This window comes from Elephas maximus, chromosome 7 (genome assembly GCF_024166365.1).
Source record: "Elephas maximus indicus isolate mEleMax1 chromosome 7, mEleMax1 primary haplotype, whole genome shotgun sequence".
Lineage (NCBI taxonomy): Eukaryota > Metazoa > Chordata > Mammalia > Proboscidea > Elephantidae > Elephas > Elephas maximus.
In genome coordinates, this window is record NC_064825.1 from 51,954,536 (window position 1) to 51,980,838 (window position 26,303).

The following is a 26,303-nucleotide window of genomic DNA, read 5'->3' on the forward strand; positions in this document are numbered from 1 at the left end:
CTTAATGGATATGAAGTCTCTCTTTGGGTGATGACAGTGTGGTGGAATTAGCTAGTGGTGATGATTGCATAAAATTGTTTATGTACTAAAAGCCACTGAATTGTACCCTTTAAAATGGCTAGGATGGTGAATTTTATGTTATATGAATTTTACCTTACTTAAAAAAAAAAAACTCCATTGATGACAAGACTCTAAACCTTTTTGATTATTATTCTTACAGTTATATTTCCCCATAGTTGTTGTTAGTATATATTTATTTTATTTTATTCTGCTTTTCTTAACCAAAAATTATTCAATAGAGACTTTTTCATTTGTACAGTCTTAACAGTCTTTATTTTGCCGTATGTTTTTAGTGACTGTATATATCGTAGCTTAGTAATTCTTCAACTGTCCAGTGGCTTTCTTTTCTCTTTTTTAATTCCGAGGAGTCCTGCTATAAATGTTTAAACAAATAAGAATGTTTAAAACCCTTTATAGTTGATACATTGGTGTTTCTTCCCCAAAACAGTATCCCTGAATCACTTTCTTGATACTATTTCTATTGTGTTTTTTCTTTGACTGCTCTCTAATAACCAAAACCCAACCAAACCCAGTGCCACTGAGTCGATTCCAATTCATAGCAACCCTATAGGACAGAGTAGAACTGCCCCATAGAGTTTTCAAGGAGCGCCTGGCAGATTTGAACTGCCGACCGTTTTCGATTAGCACCCGTGGCACTTAACCACTATGCCACCAGGATTTCTGCTCTCTCATAAGAATTTACTAATTTGTAATTCTACCAATAGTACATGAGGAAACAATAATGGAGATTAATATTTATCAAGTGTCTATTCTAGGCATTGTGCATAGATTCATTCACATCCATTATTTTATTTAATACCCACATCTACTGTTACAAAGGAAACCCTGGTGGCGTAGTGGTTAAGTGCTGTGGCTTACAAAGTGGCTACGAAATTTAACACAGTAAGTAAACAAGCAAAGATCAGAACCCAGGCCTTTTGTCTCCAAATTTTGTCCTGTTTTTCCACAGCTTTATAAATGTTGAATTTTACTTTTTCTATTTCTGTTTATTAAAGAAGTCAACATTTTCCCAAGTGATTGTCTACTGCTTATATTTATTCTTACATAATAATCTGTATCTTTTGTCCATTTATTACTAATAATAGATTTTAAACTGAATTAACTACTTTTCTTATAGGCAGTAGGCATTATGTGTTGAAGTTTTATGTATTTATTTTTTGCATTTTTTTTACTCCTATGTTACAGGCTCTTGATGGAAATGTGTATGATCACCTTAAGGATTACTTAATAGCCTTTAGCCGGACTGAGCTAGAGACATGCCAAGCTGTGCAGAACACATTCCAGTTTTTATTAGAAACCTCCAGCAAGGTAAGAAGACCTAACCAAGTTAGCTTTAGTGCAATAGGTGGTAAGTTATTCATTTTTAAAAACTAAAGTGTTTTTGCATACAAAGGTGCCAGTGATCTTAGAATACTTTAAAGAACACATTTCCTGGAAATAGTATTCCTTCTAACAAAGTAGGAAGATGTTCTGTACTCCTTGTTGTTGAGTTGGTAAGGTGGTACCAAGAAAGAAAAGGGAGGCGATGGTTCAGGCTAGCTCAGAGCATCAGTCCATTGCTTTGTACATTGCTTTTGAGCAGAATGGTTTAAAGAGTTTTATCTTCTACTCAAATGAATTCTGAATGCAGTCAACTCAGTCATTTGATGAAGCAACAAGGTCATATGTCAGTGTAAAGAGTAATAAAGGGCACAAAGGGAAAAGTAGCATTTTATAATTGATAAAGAAATGAGTATTTATAATATCTTGTTTTTACAAATTAAACCTTACTTTCTATTAATTGCCATTCTTTGACAGTAGTCTTTTTGTTCAAAAGTGTTGAAATACATCAACTTTGCTGGTTTTGTGGTTGCCTCTGCCACCCCTTTGGAATGCAGGGATAAGCCATTTAGGTAGCTCAGCTCTTCCACTCCATGTTTCAGACCTGTGCACAGCCTATGCCTGCTTTTGGTCTCATGCTGGTACTTCTAACACAATAGACTAGCAATGTTTTTGCAGCTAGGACCAGGGCAGCCAGGAAAATGGACTCAGGAAGTAGATGTAACTTGCCTGCGGTCACACAGTTACAGGCGGTGCTTTCCATTCTTCTTTCTGCTGTACTTTTAATGTCTCTTTAGCTTATATTATTTTCATAGAAAATGAATTAAAAATTTATAAGCTAGCTTGGACTCTTAAAGAGATAAGCTTTCGTTTTCTTCTGCATTCACTCATGTGAGTACCTCATTCCCCAGAGATGAGGAATAAATGAGATGTTTTTAGGTTTAGATTGAAAGTGGTAGGAATAAAAATTTAATAAGAATGATGTATCTAGGAGATGTACCCTTTTCTTCCAAGTATCAGTGTCATGTGCTTTTCTGTTACAAAAATAAATAAATATAATTTTTTTTTTTTTTTTTTTACGAAGAACTCGTTATTTTGCCTTTATCATACTACTAAAAGCAACCAGGGGTCTGATAACCCAAAGGAAACTTTTAAAGTCTTTAGGTTTTTATTGTACCGCTATTATTACTTTGTCATGGGGGAGGGGTTCATCTTTTCCCTTATATCTAAAATGTAACTGTACATATTTCCAAGGATATCTTAGGGGGGTAATTTATGACAAACTCTTAAGTGTTAAGGTGCTCTCTATATCTTTCAACCCCTGAAAGGAAAAGAGCTGGCTCTGGAGCTTTTGTTAATTTTTAATTATTGATGACGCTGGTTTTTCTCCTTAATAATTTATGAAATGCTTTGGATATGTAACTGAAGCAGATATTGTCACAGATATTTTCTCTAAGATAGCAACTCCAGAGAAAGCTCTACTTGGTCTTTCTGGTTTGTTGGTGTATGCTTGCTTTCTGTCTGCGTAAGGAAGCGCTTACCAGTTAATACCGTAGCTGTTGTAACAATTCAGAAAGCAATAATGTTATTCTGTATTTCTTTGGAAATTAAATTGTCTAGTGTTGCCATTCTTAATACTTTGAAAACTAACCAAAAAGTAAACCTACAGTTCTTTCTTTTAGTAATTATAGTCCTTGAAAATAAAATAATGATTATCTTTCAGAACGTTGTTCTCACAAAGATTTTTTTTACTTTGATGAGATTATTTGGATGTATTTTTCCATTCTCTAAATGGATTAGAATCCAGAATACCTTAATACCTCTTGCAGAGAATTAAACATTTTAACAGTAGGAAAATTGATAATAAGCGTAACATTCTCCTTTGGCATTGAGATTTTCAGTATCATCACTAAACTTTCCCAGAAGGCAAAGGGGGAATAATTCAGTATTTTGAATACTAATAGGGGCTCTTTCAGCTCTAAGTCTTTTACATAGCAGTTTTACAGTTTAGAGCTGGCCTAATGTTTGTTTTTTTTGTTTGTTTTTTGGCCTCACTCATGCCAAAAAAAAAAAAAGTCACCTGCCTTTATTTCACTGACAATTTGATTTACCTGAATTTTTTATCCTTTTCTTGAGAACGTTATTTTAGATTTTGATGATCAAATTAAATATGATTCTCTCCCAGAAGCCCTTCTTATGTGAAACCTTAGTTATTGGCTCCCCAGAAAGATTTAATTCTCCGTGCAAAACTATGAACTCCTTAAGCAGGGATCAAGTCTTAACTTTTTGTATTCCTGTGTCTAGCACTTGGAAACCCTAGTGGCGTAGTGGTTAAGAGCTCTGATTGCTAACCAAAAGGTCAGCAGTTCGAATCTACCAGGCGCTCCTTGAAAACTCTATGGGGCAGTTCTACTCTGTCCTATAGGGTTACTATGAATCAGAATCGACTCGATGGCAATGGGTTTGGTTTGGTTTGGTTTGGTTTTTTAGTGCCTAGCACTTTTTTTTTTTTTTTTTTAGCTAGCATGCAATAAATGTTTGAATGAATGATTCTTATGTTCAAAACAACTTGGTAAGTAGTTTCTTCAATTTTCATAACACTTATTCCTTTCCAGGGCATCCCTTCATGCTTACAATTTCATTCTTCGACTCAACAATTTTTTTTTTTTTTAGTTTATTTTTTGTTGTTGCTAAGAATATACACAGCAGAACATACACCAATTTAACAATTTCTACATGTACAATTCATTGACACTGATTACATTCTTCAAGTTATGCAACCATTCTCACCTTCCTTTTCCAAATTGTTCCTCCCTCATTAACATAAACCCACTGCCCCCTAAGTTTCCTATCTAATCCTCAAGTTACAGTTGTCAATTTGATGCTATGTAGATAGTTCTCAAAAGAATACAATGCTCAAGGCAGACATTCTTTACTAATTAAGCTAAATTATTGTTTGGCTTAAAGAAGACTTCAGGGGATATTTTTTGTTTAAGGTTTAAAGAATATCTCAGGGCAGTAGTTTAACGGGTTCATTCCACATTTATTAAATGTTTATTCTGTGCCACACCAAAACCTTGAAAGCATTTACTCTGCTTTTCTTATATAAACTACCTCAAAGTTGCTAAATAGTTGACTTGGGGAAGTTTCTTTTATAGAATTATAAACATATTCCAGCCTATAAATGAAAAAGAATGGTAGAAAAATCTCTCTTTTTGCAACTGCTAATGAATTCATGGATTTAGGCATTGCTTGTGGCTGTATCACTCCAGTCTCTGCCTCCACAGTCCCATTGCTTCCTTCTCTACTGTCTATGTTCTCCTCTGCATGTCTTTTATAAGTATACTTGTCATTTGATTTAGGGCCCACCTAGGTAATGTAGGATGATCTTATCTCAAAATCTTTCATGTAATCCTTAGCTTTTTTCCAAATAGGGTGATATTCACAGGTTCATCTTCTTGGAGGCCACTGTTCAGCCCACTGTAGCTGTTAACATCATAAAAAGACAATAAGGGGCAATCTTCCTCATGGAAGTAAACACTACCTATGAAGTATTTTTGTCAAAAAAAAAAAAAAGCCTAAGCGGCATCATTCACTTATTTGGATCCTGATTTGAACAAAGTATTTAAAAAATATGAAGCAGTCAGGAAAATTTGAACACATAAAAAAAAAAAAAATTTATGAACACATAGTGACTATTTTATAAGTATTTATTACAATTTTTTATATAGATAGGCTTTTAAAAGAGTCCTTATATCTTTTAGATACTGTACTGATGTATTCATGGATGAAATGATATGTCTGGGACTTAATTCAATATAACTGGGGTGCAAGGAGTAGTGGTGGGTTTATAGATGAAACAGGAATGGCCATGAGGTGATGTTTTTTGGAAGCTAGGTGATAAGTAAATGGGGATACATAATATTGTTATTTCGATACTTTCACGTGTGTTTGAAATTTTCCCAAACAAAAAGTTAAAAATTAAAAAAGATTGAAACACACCTCCTACTGAAAACAAAAAAGAGAGAGAGAGAAGAGAGAGATTTGTAGTGCTGGAGAGGATAGGTTTGGTAACTAGAAGGGTGATCCTCTTAGTCTTTTCTACAAGGTGATTATTGGAGCTTTCAGGGCAGTGTCAAGACCTTTCACAACTATTCTAGCTTAAAACGGGAATCTAGGAAAAGAATAAAAACACATTTATCTTTTTTTTTCTTTTTCACATTTATCTTTGAAAATCTATTTATCTACCCAGGCTTCCCTGACCAAATTCTCCCAACCACTTCTAACCTCATCCCACCACTTCAGTCTGAATTATCACCCTCTTTTGTGTTTTCCTAGTACTCTCTATATACTTCTACTGTGTATTTTAATTGTGTAACTGGTTTGGTTCGCCCAGGTTCCAGATTATAAATTCCTTGAAAATAATAACCTGGTTTATTCATCTTTGTTCATGTATATACCCTCCTACCCTCACATTTAACATCGGGCATGGTAAACTTTCTTAATAAATGTTGAATGAAGAGGGAGGACAGCAGAGAACTGGGACTGCGCTGGTAAATAAACGCAAAATGCACATCCTACTTTTCTCTGTCTCATCAATAAACCCATTCGCCAGTACTACAAAGGTAAAGCTACAGAGCTACTTTGAACTTTTTTTTCTTTTTTTGCCCATCCTCTGGCAGAGGCGCTAATGAGCTATAATATACTGCAAATGAAAAACAAGAAGTGAAGGTAAGCCGTATACACAGGATAGAAATGGGCTTCTGTACAATCAAATGTTTCTGATTTCCAGTCTTTCCCAAAGAAATGATGCTAGAGATGACATGATTGAATTTTGCAGGACCCACAACTTCTTTATTACAAATACCTTTTTCACCAACATAAATGGCAACTATACACGTGGACCTCACCAGATGGAATACACAGGAATCAAATCGACTGCATCTGTGGAAAGAGACAATGGAAAAACTCAATATCATCAGTCAGAATGAGGTTAGGGGCCATCTGCAGATCAGACCATCAGTTACTCATATGCAAGTTCAAGTTGAAACCGAAGAAAATTAGAACCTAAGTCCTGAAGGGCCAGAGTACAACCTTGTGTATATCCCATCTGAATTTAGAGACCACCTCAAGAATAGATTTGACTTGCTGAACACTAATGACTGAAGACCAGACGAGTTGTAGAATGACATCAAGGACATTATACATGAATAAAGCAAGAGGTCATTAAAAAGACAAGAGAAAAAGAAAAGACCAAAATGGATGTCAGAAGACACTCTGGAACATCGAGTAGCTAAAGCAAAAGGAAAAAGTGATGAAGTAAAAAGAGCTGAACGGAAGATATCAAAGGTGGCTCAAGAAGACAAGGTGTAAAGTATTATGACGACATGTGCGAAGACCTGGAGGTAGAAAACCAAAAAGAAAGAGCATCCTCAACATTTCTCACACCGAAAGAACTGAAGGAAAAATTCAAGCCTCGAGTTGTACTGAAGGATTCTATGGGGAAATATTAAACAACACGGAAAGCATCAAAAGAAGATGGAAGGAATACCCAGAGTCACTATACCAAAAAGAATTCGTCAATGTTCAACCATTTCAGGAGTTAACGTATAACCAGGCACCAGTAGTACTGAAGGAAGAAGTCCAAGCTGTACTGAAGGCATTGGCGAAAAACAAGGCTCCAGAAATTGACGGAATATCAATTGAGATGTTTCAACAAATGGATGCAGCGCTGGAAGTGCTTACTTGTCTACAGCAATAAATTAGGAAGATAGCTACTTGGCCAACTGACTGGAAGAGATCCATGTTTATTTCTATTCCCAAGAAAGGTTATCCAAACAAATGTGGAAACTATCAAACAATATCATTAATACCACAAGCCAGCAAAATTTTGCTGAAGATCATTCAAAAGCGGCTGCAGCAGTATATCAACAGGGAACTACCAGAAATTCAAGCTGAATTTAGAAGAGGATGTGGAACCAGGGATATCATTGCTGATGTCAGATGGATCCTTGCTGAAAGCAGCAAATACCAGAAAAATGTTTGCCCATGTTTTATTGCCTGTGCTAAGGCATTCGACTATGTGAATCATAACAAATTATAGGTAACATTTCAAAGAATGGGAATTTCCAGAACACTTAATTGTGCTAATGAGGAACCTGTACATAGATCAAGAGGCAGTCGTTCGAACAGAACAAGGGGATACTACATGGTTTAAAGTCAAGAAAGGTGTGTGTCAGGGTTGTATGCTTTCACCATACTTAGTCTGTATGCTGAGCAATAATTCGAGAAGCTGGACTGTATGAAGAAGAACAGGGCATCAGAATTGGAGGAAGACTCATTAACAGCCTACGTTACGCAGATGACACAACCTTGCTTCCTGAAAGTGAAGAGGACTTGAAGCACTTACTGATGAAGATCAAAGACCACAGCCTTCAGTATAGATTACACCTCAACAAAAATCCTCACAACTGAACTAATAAGCAACATCTTGATAAACAGAAAAGACTGAAGTTGTCATGGATTTCATTTTACTTGGATCTGCAGTCAACACCCATGGAAGCAGCTGTCAGGAATCAAAAGATGTGTTGCATTGGGCAAATCTGCTGCAAAAGACCTCTGTAAAGTGTTGAAGAGTAAAGATGTCACCTTGAGGACTAAGGAGCGCCTGAGCCAAGCCATGGTGTTTTCAGTTGCCTCATATGCATGTGAAAGTTGAATGATGAACAAGGAAGACCAAAGAAGAATTGACACCTTTGAATTGTGGTGTTGGCGAAGAATATTGAATATACCATGGACTGCCAAGAGAACGAACAAATCCGTCTTGGAAGATGTACAACCAGAATGCTCTTTAGAAACAAGAATGGCAAGACTACGTCTCACATACTTTGCACTGTTATCAGGGGGGACCAGTCCCTGGAGAAAGACATCATGCTTTTTAAAGTAGAGGTCAGCGAAAAAGAGGAAGACCCCCAACAAGATGGATTGACACAGTGGCTTCAACAGTGGGCTCAAGCATAGCAACAATTGTGAGGATGGTGCAGGCAGTGTTGAGTTCGGTCGTGTATAGGGTCGCTTTGAGTTAGAACCAACTTGAGGGCACCTAACAACAGCCTTTCCCAGGGTGTACAGTGCAGTCAGTCCTTTTCAGATGGCTCTTTCTGGGCTGTTTGTTTTGCTGCTTTCTGTATATCAGAACTCCCTTTCTATATAAATTCTTTTCTAGTCTGCCTTCTTGGTATACTTTAAGATAGTAATTAAAATGTAACCTCCTAGAAGAGGTGCGAGAAGTAATATAAAAATACCATTTTGTGTTGTGGATGGACATAATGTGTTAGTTTCTTAGTGGATGGCAATCTCTTTAAAAACAGACTTTGTTTTTGTTGTTGTTGTATGCCATTGAGTCGATTTCAAGTCATAGCAACCCCCTATGAGAGAAGAGCTATGCCCCAAAGGGTTTTCTTGGCTATAATTTTTACAGGTCCTTCTGCCACAGAGCTGCTGGGTAGGTTCGAACCTCCACCCTTTCCGTGAGCATCCAGACACTTAACGATTATGACACCAGAGCTTCTAAACAGACTTTACCAAACCCACTGCCGACAAGTTGATTCCAACTCATCTCAACTCTATAGGACAGAGTAGAACTACCCAATAGAGTTTCCAAGGAGCTCCTAGCAGATTCGAACTGCTGACCTCTTGGTTAGCAGCCGTAGCACTTAATCACTATGCCACCAGAGTCTCCAAAACAGACTTTAGAGACCCATAAAACTTTAGAACTGAAAGAGACCTAAAAGACCAATGTGCTTTCTTATCTACACCCCCATTAGAAAGAATAGCTTTTTGTGTAATAACTGTCTTCTTGGTATCCTAAAATATTGTGTATTGTCTAGTCCCAAAATCTAGGCCAGTTTTTAAACTAGTACTTTCCAAATTTAGATTCTTGAGAAAATAGGACACATGGAGTAACAACTGTTATCTAAAATGAAAAACAAAATGTATAACATTACCATTTTTTTTAGCCACATTGCGTTGGATGATTTCTCATTTGTATGAAAAACAGTAAAACTTAAACATTTTCACTTTACTAAAGGCTTAAAGATATTTTATTTTCTCTTTTAGGTGATACGGGACTATAATCTTCAGCTGTTTTTACAAGAGAATGCTGTATTTCACAAACCCCAGCCTTTCCAGTTCCAGCCTTGTGACAGTGATACTGTAAGGAGATTCCAGATTTGCATTTTATTTGCTGTTCCGCTGTGTTTGTGCTCAAATGACTGTTCACCCTGGAATAGACAGACAAAAAAAGCTGAGTGTATCTCATGAATTTTACAACAAAATTGTGAGGATGCCAAGCAACTGGCGTTTCATCTTTCTAAAATATGACTAACATACCCACTGTCTTTATGCTGGCTTTCTACTACATGGGGTTAAATTATAAGACAAATTATTGAAAATCTGAAAACTAAACAGAGAAGAAGAAAAAAAATCAAATAATTATTTTTTCAATTTGATCATAAAGTATCGCATTTTTATGTGCAGATAACTCACGCCTTCTATATTTGTATGCCAGCCACTCCCTCTCCCCTTGAGGTATTTTCATAAGCACTTCTATGCCAGTTTTTTTTTATATGTTGCTGTGAAAAAATTTGCATAGTGCACTTCCAAAAATAACTCGTGGTGGGGGAGGACGCAGTTGGCAAACAAATGTAGAAGATGCACTTTTTTTGCATAAAAATACAGTATGCTTCCTATCCATTAAATTTTTCGCTTTATATCCTTCCAAAGAAATCACTGGTTAAATTTTAACCAGAATAGAATTAATAAATAGAATAATGAATATATACATGTAAATATTTTGATTGGCTTTATAAAAAAAAATTACAAGCCCTCTCTAATTCCTTTCAGATCTCTTAGAATGTTAAAGTACTAACATAAACCCCAAAAATTGACCTTTTTTTTTTTTTTGCAGTTTAGATGAAGGTTTACAGAGCAAACTAGTTTCTCATTAAACAATGCACATGTTGTTTTGTGACATTGGTTGCCAACCCCACGACATGTCAACACTCTCCGTTATTCAACCTTGGGTTCCACATTACCAACTTCCTGTCACCTCCTGCCTTCCTGTCCTTGCCCCTGGACTAGTGTGCCCGCCTAGTCTCGTTTTGTTTTACGGGCCTGCCTAATCTTTGGCTGAAGGGTGAACCTCAGGACTGACTTAATTACAGAGTTATAAGGGTGTCTGGGAACCATACTCTCTGGGTCCAAATTGACAGTTTTTCAAAAGCAAGTGATTATGATTTAAAAAATTTTAATCATACATTTTTGTCCTTGAACTGACTCTATGAAAAATGCTTGCCATTATTTGAATTTTTAAAAAATGCTAATTTAATAGCCCAGAAGAAGAAATTTGACTTCTACAAGTGAGAAAGCACACGTTGGCATAACTAACACCTCTCAATGTAGACAAGCCAAGAGGCAAGTCAAATTATATTCGGAAGGTCTTCTGGTACACCTAGAATCAGAACCAGGGGAATTTATAATAAAGTTTCAGTGCTTAATGGTGTCGGTTTAATAGAACTGCCTTTGTTAGTGATATATTCATTTTTTTACTTTGTAGATTTCTTAAAATACTTTTTTACATAGCAATTGCTGTTAGTAGCTATATAAAGAATATAGGAACTTTCTAGATTTTAACCGTTTCCTTTTACAGCAATGCCTTTTTTTATCAGTCAACTTTATTGAGTCAGTGACATTGTCATATATTTTGACTTCTTTGAAGCCTGGGACCAATAGGTAGAGCATTAGAAAATACAGGTTGTAAACAAGAGTGTGTCAGGCTTGACTTAAAATTATGACTAATTTGAGATCATTTTGTCTTTGCCCATTTTTCTCAGAAAAATCAAAATAACATGACTCTCATCTCACTTTTCTAAAGCCCAAATAGCAACTCTAAAACTAGTTGTTTCTAGATACTGTGTTAAATGTTCTTAGCTGTTGTGCCCCTTTTTGCCTTAAAATTCTAACTCTATGCTATGTTTTCTGTCCTTGTGCCATCTTTACTGGGCAGAGTTTAACAGCCGCCCAACTGGTGGATATTGAGCTCTCCCCTGTCAGTGCTCTGAGAATGACCATAGCTGAGGTATACGGGGCGGGGCGGGGGGGGCAAGGGGGGGGGATTTGTGGGTTTGCATGTTAATAAAGATTGGGGTCTGGTATGGGGCTGAAAGTCATATATACGTTTGAGGGGCCACTGAATTCATAAGCTGTGGCTTTCCATTTTCTAGTATAAATTAGGAATTTCCTTTCCTGTTTATAGTAAAAAAGACTGAGCTTCTCGTTTTACTTCTCATCTTATCTGAAGCACCTTATTTTTCCTCAACAGGGGTACTGGAAATAACCTAAGAGCTAACCTTGCCAACTTTATTTTTTAAAAGGGAAACTGAAGCCAAGAAAGGAAAAGGGCCTTGTCCAGGGTAATATAGTGAATTAATGACACTTTGGTGTCCTGATGGCAGTATCAGCATTCTTCTATTTTGTTTTCTGAGAACAAATATCCGATTTTTTTTTCAGGATGGAATAACATAAATGTCCACACTTTTATAAAAATCTTTCTAGATTGTTGGCCATTGAACAAGTCTTTAGAATAATCATTTTGCAAATGTTTCTGATCACAAAATATTTTTGCGTGTAATTTTTGTGTTATAAATTAAGTATTCTTAGTGCCCACAAGAATAAAACTCCAAATAATTTTTCACTCAGAATAGACAAATTACTTGCTTTCCTGGTTTCCTCTTGGGGTTGGTAGCACTGAGCATGTGATGAGTTGGAGAGCACCAGTCAGTGCCCTCCCCTTAACTCACTCTTCCTACCAGGCGAATCTAGGGCAGGTGGGAAGGAGCAAGCACCGCTCTCTTCAGTTGTATTTCTGAAGTTGCTCTTGTTCCCATCCTGTTTTTTGAAACATATTTCTATTCAACAAACACTGAGCCCCTTCTGAATGTGCCAATCACTCAGCTAGATGCAGAGGATAGCTACTACATGCTAAGCTACACACCCCAACCTGTGTGAGCTCGCTGACATGTACGTAAATAAGAGTTTAACAGTAAGTTAAGTGCTGTACATGAAAGAGTACTGTTAGCGGCCAGTGGTGGGTACAATCATTACATCCTCATATGGTGTGATTTTTTTTTTTATAACTTCATGAGGCATATTTTGCATATCATAAATTCACCCGTTTCAAGTATACAGTGATTTTTAGTAAATTTACCAAGTTATACAACCATCATCATAAGTTTCGGAACATCTTCTTGATTCCAGTAGGATCTCTTATGTTCAGTTATTGTTAATCCCCATTCCCACTCCTGCCCCTGACAACCACTAATCTACTTTCAGTCACTATGAATTTGCCTTTTTTAGACATTTCACATATATTGAATCATGCAGTGTGTGGTCTCTGTGTGTTGCTTCTTTCACATAGCACAATATTTTTGAAGTTTGTCCCTGGAGTAGCATGTATAAGTAGTTTGTTCCTTTGTTCTTGTTGTTGTTGTTGAGTAGTATCCCATTGCTTGAATAGAGCCACATTTTGTTTATCCTCTTATCATTTGATGGATATTACAGTTGCTTCCACTTTTGGGCTATTACGAATAATGCTTCTGTGAACATTTGTATGCAAGTCTTTATATGAATATGCAAGCATTTGTAAGAAATGTTTTTATTTCTTTTGGGTACATACCGCGAAGTGGAATTGTTGGGTCATATGGTAAAATGATTGTATTTTAACTTTTTAAGAAACTTCCATAGTATTTTCCAAAGTAGTTGCACCATTTTACATGTCTACCAGTAGTGTATGAAGGTTCTCGTTTCTCTACATCCTTCCTAACATTTGTTATTGCCTGTCTTTTAGATTATAGCCATCCTATTGGTTATGAAACAGTATCTCCTTGTGGTTTTTATTTACATTTCCCTAAAATGTTGAGCATCTTGTCATGAGCTTATTAGCTGCTCATTTTATCTCCTTTGTTGAAATCTCTGTTCACATCTTTTGTCCATTTTTTGATTGGCTTGCATGTCTTCTTCTTATGGATTAGACTATGGAGGTGATTTGAAGTTTACTCTGCAGAGATTGAGAAAAAACATGCCAGGAAGTGAAAACAACAATGGAAAATAATAAAAATAATAGCTGACATTCATTGAGCATTTATTCTATGCTAGGCATTTTTTAAATTGCATTACCTACGTTAGCACATTTAATCCTCACAACATACCCTTGATGCAGGTACTGTATACTTATTTTACAGATGAGGAAACAGGTTAAGAAGCTTACTCAAGGTCACTCAGCTAATAAGTGGAGGAGTTTGAAAGTGCATGACTTTTATCTAAAATGGCAAGTACTCTTGGAATAGCTAGATCTGGGAATGGTAAAGGAGAAACTGAATAACACCATACATGTGGATTGTGTCCAGATTGTGTGTTTGAGTTTTACATATGATAATAGATGGAGAACTATAGCATATATTCAAGTAAAACAGTAATATGGTAAGGTTAAGTGCAGATGTATTCCTCCTGCAGGGCAGTATTATTCTTTTAATTTTATTTTCAATTTCATAGTTGAAATTAGGAATGTTGAACTGCTTATGGGTTTAACACATCCATTTTTCATTTACTCAACAAATATTAATTACGTATATTTTGTATATTTCATTGCCTTGCACAGAGAAGAATATTCAGTAAGTATTTTATCTAGATTTAGGTAAGGTATGTTTTGCAAAGCCATAGGACTTTTAAAGTTACTACAGTGATAAAATATAACTCTTAATGTCTTCTAAAGATCTTCATAAACTGCTTTAAAATTTAGGGGAAAAAAAGCAGCACTTTTTAATATAACCTATTTCAAATTGCAGTGTTATTTGCTACAAAAATGCTGAAGAAGTCCAGTTGAAAACATGTATAATCACAGTATTACCATAGGAGTTTAATTAAGACTTGGAAATGTTGTGTGCCTTTTTTTTTTTTTTGCTTTTATTTTCTGTTGATAAATCCAAATTCCTTTTCATTTTATATATGGTTACTTTGACCTATGCTTTGGAATTGTATACCAAAAGGAACTGGCCAAAATAGTTCCATACAGCCACAATTATGTCTATTCTGTATAGCCATAGAATTAAATGGGGAATATTAGTATTAACTGTAATACTGAGGGACAGTGATCTGTGGCATGTTTTGTCTGGTGTAGTAACTTAGTAGCTGTCTCATATGATGAAGTTGAAAGTAGATTTCCTTGTCTATATTTCCACAGTTACTCATTTCAGATGTGTCCTTTCTTTATATCCCCAAATACCATTAATCGGAAGATACCAGAAAGTCAAAAATCCTTGTAGAAAGAGTAGAGTACACCTTTTTTGCTGACCTGAAGGCTTTTAATGCAAGAGTATTCTGAAGAGGGTATGAAGTATACCCTAGAATTTCCCATCCCATAATAAGGATATTCTGTGAGGGAGAATTGGCAAGTACTTTGATTCAGATCTCAGTGTTAGTCATACAAGTGTCACCTGGGCATACTGGTGTTAGACATTCTACAGGTGTTGTACACTGGAGAAGTCATGGACTTTGGAGTCAAGTCTTGGTTGTGTTGTGTACTAGCTGTGTGCCCTTATTCATATTTAACCTCAGTGATTCACCTTTCTCGTGTGTAAACTGGCTGCGTTATTACATTTGAAAATTAAATAAGAGGCTAAAGTGTTTGACTCAATTCCTGGCACGTAGTAGGCACAGAACAGATGTTGATGCCTTTCCTTTTTTTTTTTGTTTTTTGTATTTTTCCACAAGATAAGCACATAAGCATTTTTTTTTTTCTTTTTTTAGATTTTTCTTCTAATTGCTTCAGGGGATACCAAAATATCAAATATAGCAGATATTACACAGATTATGAAATCTTGCAACATTTTTGCAGCCATGGTCCCTAGTTCTCTGCTGTCTTACTGGGTTGATCACTGAAAGTCCATTAGGACTTCTGCTCTCCTGTTTTGTTCCCAAAGATGTATCTCATCAACCTCTTTTCTCAGCAGTTTATAAGCCTAAAAGGCAATCTATGTGGAGTAAACGGTAGCTAATAGCTAACGATTTGTGTCCATTCTTACTTTTCTTATCTTAAGTAGTAACTTGCACTGCCTCTGCCCTGCATACATCTGAGCGGGTCTCCCTTCCCTTACAGGAACTAGTAATGGGTGCCATTAGGGGCAGTCCTCACATCCTATGACAAACGACAAAGTCAACCTGGGATGGGAAATAAAAATATGGGAAGTGTGCTCGTCCACAAAACTCAGATAAGTATGATCTGTACAGGCAAGAAAAACAAGGAAACATTGTTCCCAGGTTTCCTAGTGGGGATGGGAAGACCCTTTCCTCTTTACTTTCCTTAAACTGCAAATAACAAGATCGTCACAGATAATGCTAGCAAAAAACTGACATTAAATTTCTGATATATGACCTTTTCCTGTTATTTTAGCCACCATTTCTAATATTTAACTCTGCCTTTTACAGATTAACAGTTACATTAAATAAAACATCCACTTGCTGTAATTTAGAATTTCTGCACATTATAATTTTGCTGTAATGGAACATTTTATGCATCTGTTAAAAATAAATATTTAGCAAAAATTGCCCTTATCTATAAAAGACTGTGTGGGATCAATATAATACTGAATGGCCCTTTCCCCTGATGGAAATTTCGTATTCCATATAACGATTGGTTCATAACCATGAAGGCACTGCAATAGGGAATCTGTGCGGAAATCCTCCTGCTGAGTAAATAGGTACCATTCTTTTACACATGTGCTGGCCACGGTGTCCAAAAATGAAAGCTTTTGATTATGGACATATGAGTGCACTTTACAGAATTAACATTACTGACACTCAAATCTAAGTACAGTCATTCCTTGTTATCTGCAAAGGATTGGTTCCAGGACCCCCCCAAGAATAACAAAATTCAAGGATGCTCAAGTCCCTTATATAAAATGGTGCAGTATTTGCATATAACCTACACACATCGTCCCATATATTTTAAATCATCTCTAGATTACTTACAATACCTAATATAATATAAATGCTATGTAAATAGTTGTTATACAGTACTGTATTGTTTAGGGAATAATGACAAGACACAAGGTTAACAGTGCTGAAACAGTGAATGCTGGAGAGAGACTGAGAATTGGTGAAAAAATGGTGGGAGGCTACAGCAGGGTATGCCTGCACATCAGTTCATTTGTGTGGATTCAGTGTAGTGCTCAGCATCCAGCAAATTTAAGTTTGCTTTTTGGAACTTTGTTTTTTTCCAAATATTTTTGATCCACAGTTGTTTGCATCTGTGGATGCAGAACCCACAGATAGGGAGGCTGACTGGGTCCAGGTAGGTTACCACTTTTTTTCTAAGTAAAGATGCTGCTGTCCTTAAAATACGTGTCATAAGGGACTCTGTTCCACTTCACTCAAGATGTGTGTTATTTTTAAAATACGTGACTTAGGGGGCCACGGTCTCTTATCAGAAGCCCTTGGGGCCAGATGTGTTTCAAAATTCAGAATTTTTCAGATTTTAGAAAGGTGATCCATATACCATATATTGTATAACACCCCAAGCAAGGTGTGGGGAAGCACTCCATTGATGCAGCACAATATTTTTGTGGTTAAATATGTTCATATTCATACTAGGTGAAATAAAAACTCCAAATAGTTCAAGTTTAGTTTAAGTCAGGTTTTGCCACAAATAAGTTTTGGTTCCAAAAACTTACGCCCAAAACTTGTGATTTTCAGAGCATTTTGAATTTCAGAATTGTGGGACTGTGAATCTGTGCAAATGTAAGTGCTTGATACAGAATAACCTACAAAGATCCAGATGCTTTTTACTTGAAGAAAATAGTAAGAAAAAAAAAAAGAGAGAGAGAAAAAATTACAATTAACTTTATTGAAATAATAAACAGTATATTAATAAACTTCCTAAAGAGTAAGGTGGATCAGTTATTTAACACAGTACATTTCTTTTCTACCAACTGAAAAATATAAGTAGTACAAATTCCTAGAATGAGGGTTAGTAAGATTGTTCCTAGCAGAAGACATTGGCATGACAAACCTAATGTTATGACTTTTTTAAAAATTTGGGTTCGAATACTAGTAATTTAATGTGCTGGTGGTTTTCATTCATCTTACATGACCATGTTTCTTTCTCTCTCTCAAATGGCTATAGTTTGGTTACAGACTTGAAAAATAATGACTGTGTTTCTTGTGTAAGAATCAGCTTTTCTATTCCCCCTCTACACCGTGCACATACTCAAATACCTGTCTGACTCTTCTATGCTCTTGCATTAACCTTAAAATGAACTAAAATCATATCTTGAGAGGGTATCCAAGGACAAAATACTTAAGATGAATTAAGGACTAATATATCAGGAATATTGGAATGTTAATTTCCATTGTTACTAAATTTTGAAAGGAGTGTTAAATATTTTTGTCCTAAAAAGATTGTGAATTTTATAAAAAACCAGTATTGATAGACTCTGAAAATGGAGTCCTGGGTGGCGCAAATGTGTAACGATGGACTACCAATTGAAAGGGTGGCAGTTCAAACCCACCCAGAGGCACCTTGGAGACAGGCCTGGCGATTTGCTTCCGAAAGGTCACAGCCTTGAAAACCCTATGGAGTGCAGTTCTGCTGTGCACACATGGGATCACCATGAGTTGGAAATCAGCTCAATGGTAACTAGCAACAGTTTCTGAAAGCTCTTTTAAACTCATTCGAAATTTTTGGCTTCTGTTTTTTATAAACAAAATTAAACCAAAGGATTTCTTAGCATTAGTATTAGAAAAATAGAACAATTAGTAAGATATTATGATCATGTAAAGATAGCATGGAATCTGAAGTCAAAGAGACTTCGATACGAGTCTGAGATCCACCACTCATTAAGTGGCTAAGTGGTTTTGAAAAAGACACATACCCTCTGAACCTAGATTTCTATTCCTATAAATTGGAAATAATAGTCCCTATATAGAGACTGTTGAAAACCAAATGAAACAATGTATGTAAATTAGTTAGCAACATAGTCTAAATAATAAATGATAGCTACTTTTTTACTCAAAATGAACATAGCTTTATCATTTTCTAATCACTAAAAAAATTTTTAAAAGAAAGTTTCACCTGAACTCTCACCATTCCGAAGTAATGGCTGATAACATTTTGGTCAGTATCCTTCCAATCATCTCTGCAGGTACATACATATATAGACATGGGTACACAACTTTACATAAATAGACTTATGCTATACAGACTTGAATTTAAACTTTTTTTTCCTCATTCAGCATTACATTAATGGATAGCTAATGTTTGGAACAACTATAGTTCTAACCATCTCAGAAATTTGACATTCCCCACGTCCTATCAAATTGTTTTTTTTATAATTCATCTCCAGTACCTTCTAGAAGTCATGAATTTTAAATTCCAAGTAAATTAAAATTATGTTCTAAGAATGTTTTAAATTTTTTACAGAGGCCCTTCTGCTCTTGGGTTAATGTAGGCTTTCAGATAATGCTAAAAGGAAATTTGGAGCTAGCGATAGAATAGGAGAATTTCTGGGTCTTTTATCCAGGAAAACATAATGTTCCCACCTGCTATAAGCTAAGGTATGGCCCTCTGTTCTTTGAAAATCAATGACAGCACTAGTAAAAATCTGGAATTTCATCCCATCTTGAGATGTCTGGATTTTCAAATGAGGAATCTGAAGCCCAGAGAGGAGTTAGCCAGGATGACACAGCTAGGTTCCTTTGGAGAGTGAATGTATGTCAGATTTCAATGGTTACTTTTTAAGGAACTAATAAATGTCATTAAGTATATGTTTTTATAAGAATTTCTTACTTTGGATCTTCAAATAAATTTCCTTCCTCAGTCATCCATTTGATTGGATTTTGTAGTGGGAATTTAAACATGGAGGGAATTGTATTAGGTAACCTTTTATTGTAGAAGTGGGTAAGGGATCCCAATCCTGAAGTCAGCTTTGAGAATCTGGATTATAATACATGGCACTTAATAAATTAGTTTTTTTTCTCTGTTGTTCATTCTGTTTTTTCCCCCACAAATAATCTTGTCTTCTGAAGGTACCATTCTAATACTCTGGTGGCCTGGCTCTCACTTTGGAACCCCAGGACCAGGGCATCAGGTTTTATTAGTTTGATTAACAACACAAAGATTAATATACTGCTCATGCCCTTGTTGCCTAAAGACAGATAAGAAACTCACATGCAGCAGTCACAGTATGATGTGGTATTTGCATGACACAGTAACCACTCAATAAATGTCTAATAAATTAGTACATTAATAGATACTGTTGTGTATATTTTCAAAAACAAAAGATAAGTTGTTTTTTTTTTGTAAGTACAACAGAAAAATTATATATAATAGAGGTATGACAAAAGTGAAGGAACCCTGAGCCTGTCTGGAGACGTCAGGGAAGATTTCACAGAGAAGGTATCATTTGAAGTAAGATTTGAGTAATGACTAGGAGTTTGTCCATGGGCAAAAGATAGGGAAGTTATTCCAACTAGGGGGAACAGGACTTAAAAGTATAGGTTTGTGTTTAAATTGAAATTTGTTTTGTAGGAAAAGACCTATCTGCTTCTGAAAATTGTTCACTAAAACTTGTATGATTTCTAAAATTCTAATATTTCCAAAAATCTCAAGAATAGCATTTAGTTGGCCCCCGCTACTTTGTAGAAGTATACCCAGATTGACACAGACAAATGAAAAACTATCCTTGTTACACATAAAAGTTGATAGGAAATTCCTTTTATAGCAGTCCTCTTCAGGTTGTAATATATTTGAATTGAGTTTTTTTGTTTGCTTATCTGCTACTATTATCCATAAAAATTGTATTTTTATGTATGCCTCTTTTAAAATAATCAAATATGTGAACTTTTCCAGAGCCGTGCTACAGTGCTATTTAATATTATAATAGCAGTGGTATTTAAATCATTGTGCTTAATAGCTTATACAGGTCACTCTTTTATATGTATGAAATATATGTCTTAAAGGTAAAGGAAAAATGTTAAAAGAATGAACTAAAGATTTAAATTAATCAACATTTTTAAAAAGACCTAGCAGTTCCTTTGCTAGAGTCAACCACTGCTAACACCATCAGCTTAAAAGATAATGATCTACACTAGATCCTGACTGGAAATGATCTTTGACAGTGGAGGTTGCACTAAAACAAAACTGAGTATTGCTTAACACCCTGGGTCAAGTTTGCCTTGTATGAAATTATGATTTTTCAAGACCTGTGCTATTGGTTACTTCCACATATCTTTCCATGACTTGATTTCAGAAATCATGAAAAGGATAATTTAAATTTTTATTGTGTGTCATTTCCTACCCAGAGGATCCCAAAGCCCCACCTCCCAATTAGCGGCATTTGTTGTCTGTCCTGATCGTTGGGTACTTCTGTCTGAGTAATAGTAGTAAGCCCGTAGAAAATGAGAACGAAACCCTACCTTTACTAGTTTGAGGCCATTTAACCAAACCAAACCCATTGCCGTCAAGTCGATTTCGACTCATGACGACGCTATAGGACACAGTAGAACTGCCACATTGGGTTTCCAAGGAGCTCCTGGTGGATTCGAACTGCCGACCTTTTGTTTAGCAGCTATAGCTCTTAATCACTACGCCACCAGGGTTCCCTGAGGCCATTTAGTAAGTTGGTAATAGACCTATAATTAAACTCAATATCTTGGGGGGTTTCATTGTTGCTGTGTATTGTATCAGTTTGTTGTTTGTTTAATTTCTTTTCAGTGATTCATTCTTTATTCACATTGAAACTATTGAGTTGTTTCCATTTTTATCCATGTGACTGTTTTAGTGTCATAGTAGGTTGGGATGAATACCTTTTTTCCCTTAGCTTAGCTAGCTTCCTTCACCAAAAAAAAGGATCAAGCCACAGTATTAGAGATGAAATGCTCATGTTCAGCAATGTAAAATAAAAAATTAAAAAAAAGTGGTCATTTATGGTTTCATACTATCCTCTTAATCTTTTGCTAACTTGCTGTGACATGAGACATTGCTTCCCACAGTAGTGGAGCATGGCTGGTGTTTTGACTGTTGATGAAGTGAAAGTTGTTGGTCCAACTACAGATTGGTTGCGGTTGCCATAAGGATAACAATATTTTTCTTTGTTCTTTCTTGTGTTGTAGAGCCGACAGTTAGAATCAGAAACTGGGACCACAGAGGAGCACAGTTTAAATAAGGAGGCTCGGAAATGGGCCACACGTGTGGCACGTGAGCACAAAAACATTGTTTACCAACAACGCGTAAGTATAATAGAGAACCCTAGTCCACATTGATTTTAAGGTAAATGTCAAACCAATTTAAGGAGTTGTTTTATTAATACGAAAAATACCCTGTATATCTTTTTATATAACTTCTCAGCACTTAAAAGCTCTACTCTCAGCTATTGACTTAATTGGAAAGTTCCTTAAGTCTTCTAACAGCTACACAACAAGATAGTAAGTGTAAGTCCAACATATTGATAATTACATTGATGTTGACAATTACATTAAATGTAAATGGTCTAAACACTCCAATTAAAAGCCAGAGATTGTCTGACCAGTGGATAAAAAAGCAAGACCCAAATATATGCTTTAAACAGGAAAAGCATTTTAAATATAAAGACACAGAAAGGATAAAAGAAGGTTGGCCAAAGATATGCCATATAGATACTAATCATAAGAAAGCTAGAATATTACCTAATATTAAATGGCGTACACTTTAGGACAAGGATTATTGTGATGAGATAAAAACATACGTTTCATGATGATAAAATGAATCATCAATTCATCAAGAAAACAGAATTTTAAACGTGTGCGTTTAGTACAGAGCTTCAAAACGTATAAAGCAAAACCTGACAGAACTGAAAGAGAAGTAGGCAAAACCATAATTTTCATTGGAAATTTTAAGACATCTCTATAACTGATAGAATAGGCAGAAAATCAGTAAAGATAAATAAGACTAAGCAATACTATCAACACAAGTACATATTGAGCATTCACCACAATAGACCACGTGCTGAGCCATTAGAAAAAAAAACCTCTACAAATTTAAAAAGATTGGAATCATACAGAGTATGAGCAAATTAAATCAACAGGATTAAATTAATTCAATAAAAAATATTTGGAAAATCCTAAAATATTTGGAAATTTTAAAATATACTTCTAAACAACCCATAGTCTAAAGGAAGGGTCAGCAAATGTTTTCCGCACAGGCCCAGAAAATAATATTGACAGTTTGGTCCACAACTACTATCACTACTCTTCAGCAACTCTGTTACAACTGAAAGGAGCCATAGATAATATGTAAATGAATGGGTGTGGCTGTGTTCCCAAAAACAAAACAGGTGGTGGGCCAGATTGACAATCTCTGGATTAAAGAATAAATCACAAGGTATAGGGAAATCAGTGTAAATTAAATTATAATTTTATTCTGTTCACCTTTGTTCTACTTCTGACACCAACTGTAAATGGCAGTACTTCTTCCTGTGACCCAAACAGTTAAGGCCAAGTCACATCTTACGAATTAAAGGTCATAGTCCTCCATACTGCCAATTCTGCCCAAGACATCAGGCACCAGCAGCAAGCTTGGGGGTTTCCATGGCATTTTGACCTGCTAACTACTCTCTCACGATGCAAGCTGTAAGTTTGGGGTCCTCAGGACCCCTTCACTTATGACCTACTGGTTCTCACTACTCCCTCAGTTTAATAATTTGGTAGAACGACTCACAGAATTCAGGAAAGGGCTATACTTATGATTATGGTTTTATTATAGCAAAAAGGTTACAAATGAAGAGCCACGTAGGACAAGGTCTGGTAGGGTCACCAACACAGGATTTTTGTGTCTCAGAAAAGGATGTGCTACTGTTGGCAATGCATTTTTGTTTTTTTGGTTTTTTTTTAACCTTCCTATATGCATCAACATCATTCACCAAGGTTGAAGCCCATGAAGCTTCTGTGTCCAGAACCTTTACTGGGGCCTCATTACATAGACCTGATTGATTGAACTCAGCCTCCAGCCCATCTCCCCTGAGGTCAGGCTGCTATCATGGTGGGTCTTTCTGACCTGGCCAGCCCTCAACTAAGTGTCACCTCAGTATACCTTGCTAGGTAGGTGTGGTCATGAGCACTTATCAAAGATAGTTTAATAACTAGAGAGATTCCAAGGTTTTAAAGGTTGTATCTCAGGAACCAAGGACAAATACCAAATTCTTTGGGTAAAGTTAACTGTAAACCCCACACAAGGGAAGTTAGAAGAGACTTTGGACTGAATGATAATGAAAACTGTGGAATGTAGTTAAAGCAGTGCTTAGAGAAATGTATAGCTTTAAATGTTTATTGCTTTAAAAACATTCTTTAAACAAAATTCTAAGCTTTCTCTTTGATAGAAAAAGAAGAGTAAATTAAACCTGTAATTTATAGAAAGAAGAAAAAGATAAGAGCAGAAATCGATGGAATAAAAAATAAACAGAAAATATAGAATAAAATTCAATGAAGCCAAAAGCTGGTTCTGTGATACAATCAATGAATTGATAAAACTCTGGGTAGATTTAGCTAAGAAAATAGAAAAAAAGACAGTTACCAGTATCAGGACTGACAGAAGAGACATCACGACTCTGATAATTTACCAGGATCATGCAGTAAAAAGCTATACTCTCCTATATCCCCCAAAGAAACATCAAAAAATGGATGGAAAGTATCAAAGCTAATTTGTTGGAACTCTGGTAACAGTCAGAGATTCACGGCAACCAAGTGAGTGCTGAGTCGGTAAAGTGGTAACATGAAGAAAATGGTAGGAAATTTTTGAGGCTTTTTACTCCTGATTTGTGCCTCTTCCCAGCTTAAGGGGCAGACCATGTTTTCAGCTTGGGAGCCTGGTCCTTGGCTCTAGCAGACTGTACTTTGTGCACAAGTTACTGTGTCTGTCTCTTTGAACCTGACAGGTTCAACCTGAAGAACTGGAGCAAAGTGCACATCTCTGTTTTGTCCATCTTGGAGGCAGTGCAAGGCGGAGGAGCAGCGGGCATACCGAAAGCCCTATAGCTGCCTAGGGCAAGAGAGAGTAATTAAGACAAACAATAGAAGATTTGGGGTTCAGGTTAAGGAGCTGGAAAGAGAATTTCTCTGGGAAGCTGGGGTATTCAGAGCACATGTGAATACCAGGGAATTTAGAAAGCTGCTCGCATACCCAAGGCAAGACATAGGCCCAGAAAAGACCTAAACTTTCACCTCAGGCTGATCTCTAGGCCCAGTGTAAGCCTAGCTAAGTGTTGAAAAATTGCATTAACACAGAGTTAATCTGCAAAGACTGCAAGAGGTGGTTTGTTTTTATGGGTGGTGTTTTTCCCCCTATTGCTTTTCTTTGCTTGTTTTTTTTTTTTTTTTTTTCATTCTTGGCATTTGAGGAACTCTCTGTCTAATTCATTAGTTATGGGCTACTTCAGGTTCAAGAATGAGTCAACATTCGAAAATCTATCAGTATGATAAACTGCATTTAGAGAGTAAAGATGAAAACAGTAGCTGAGTATAAGCTAAAGAACAAGACTCATGAACTGCACATGTCAGGTAATCCAATCTTTGCAAAAATAGGTTGGAAAGGTCACTAAACTAATGGACAGCTACAGCCTTCAACAAAAAAAAAGAGAGAGAGAGAGAGAAACCAGCAAACTGAGGAAGAGGGAGGATCTGATTTCTAGAGTTACCACATTATATTATTCAAATGTACCATTTTCAACAAAAGATCATAAGGCATACAGAGAAACAGAAAGCAACCCATCTCTGAACCTACCTAGATAAAGACCTTAAACAACTCTTAAATATGCACAAAGAGCTAAAGAAAAAATACAGAGTATTAAAGGAAATCAGGAAACAATTTATGAACAAAATGAGAACACTAATAAAGAGATAGAAATCATGAAAAAGAAGCAAAAGAATTTTGGAACTGAAAAGTACAATAACAAATGAAAATTTTACTAGAGGGGCTCAATGGCCAATCTGAGTTGGCAGAAGAAAGAATCAGCAAACTTGAAGATAGAAAAATTGAAATAATCCAATCTGAGGAACAGAAGGAAAAACAGTCTAAGGAACTATGGGACATATCACAGTAAATGTCTGATCACTTTCCTCCTGAGACAGTTGAAAAGGCAAGGATATTCATTCTCTGCACACCTATTTAACATTATACTGCCAAGAAAAATTATAAATGACATATAGGTTGGAAAGGAAAAAATAAAACTTATTATTCATAGATGACATGATCACGTACGTTAAAAAAAATCCTAAGGAATCTACAAAAAAGCTGTTGAACTAATAACTGAATTTAGCAAGGTCAAAGGATGCAAGATTAGTACACAGAAATCAATTGTACTTCTGTATGCTGTAAACAAACAGCCAGAAATTGGAATTTTTGAAAAGATCCATATTATTTAGAATAGCACCCAAAAACCATGATAATTATATACTTAGGCATGAATTTAACAAAAGGTGGGTAAGACCTGTACACTGAAAACTGTAGAATACTACCAAAGTATTTAAAGTTACCAAAATAAATTGAGAGATATACCATTTTCATGGATTAGTATTTTTAATATACTTGTTATCACCAAATTGATCTATTATTTAACTCAATCCAGGTCAAATGTTCAGCAGGGTTTTTTGTGGAAATTGACAAGTTGATTCTAAAACATATATGGAAATGCAAAAATAACCAAAACCATTTTATAAAGGAAGGACAAATATGTAGGACTTACTCTACTTGATTTCCAGGCGAAAAGCTACAGTAACCAAGATGTTGTGGTATTGGCATAGGATAGACCAATAGATGAATG

General features: G+C 35.8%; 1 protein-coding gene across 1 annotated transcript in view; it reads left to right on the forward strand.

Moving 5' to 3' along the window:
- Positions 1-26,303, forward strand: part of FCHSD2 (FCH and double SH3 domains 2) — a 289,540-nt gene that overhangs the window by 216,372 nt on the left and 46,865 nt on the right. Inside the window, exons 9-11 of the mRNA XM_049889930.1 lie at positions 1,267-1,389; positions 9,520-9,615; positions 21,625-21,741. Of these exons, the coding sequence (XP_049745887.1) occupies positions 1,267-1,389; positions 9,520-9,615; positions 21,625-21,741 (336 nt within the window). The remainder of the gene's footprint in view (positions 1-1,266; positions 1,390-9,519; positions 9,616-21,624; positions 21,742-26,303) is intronic.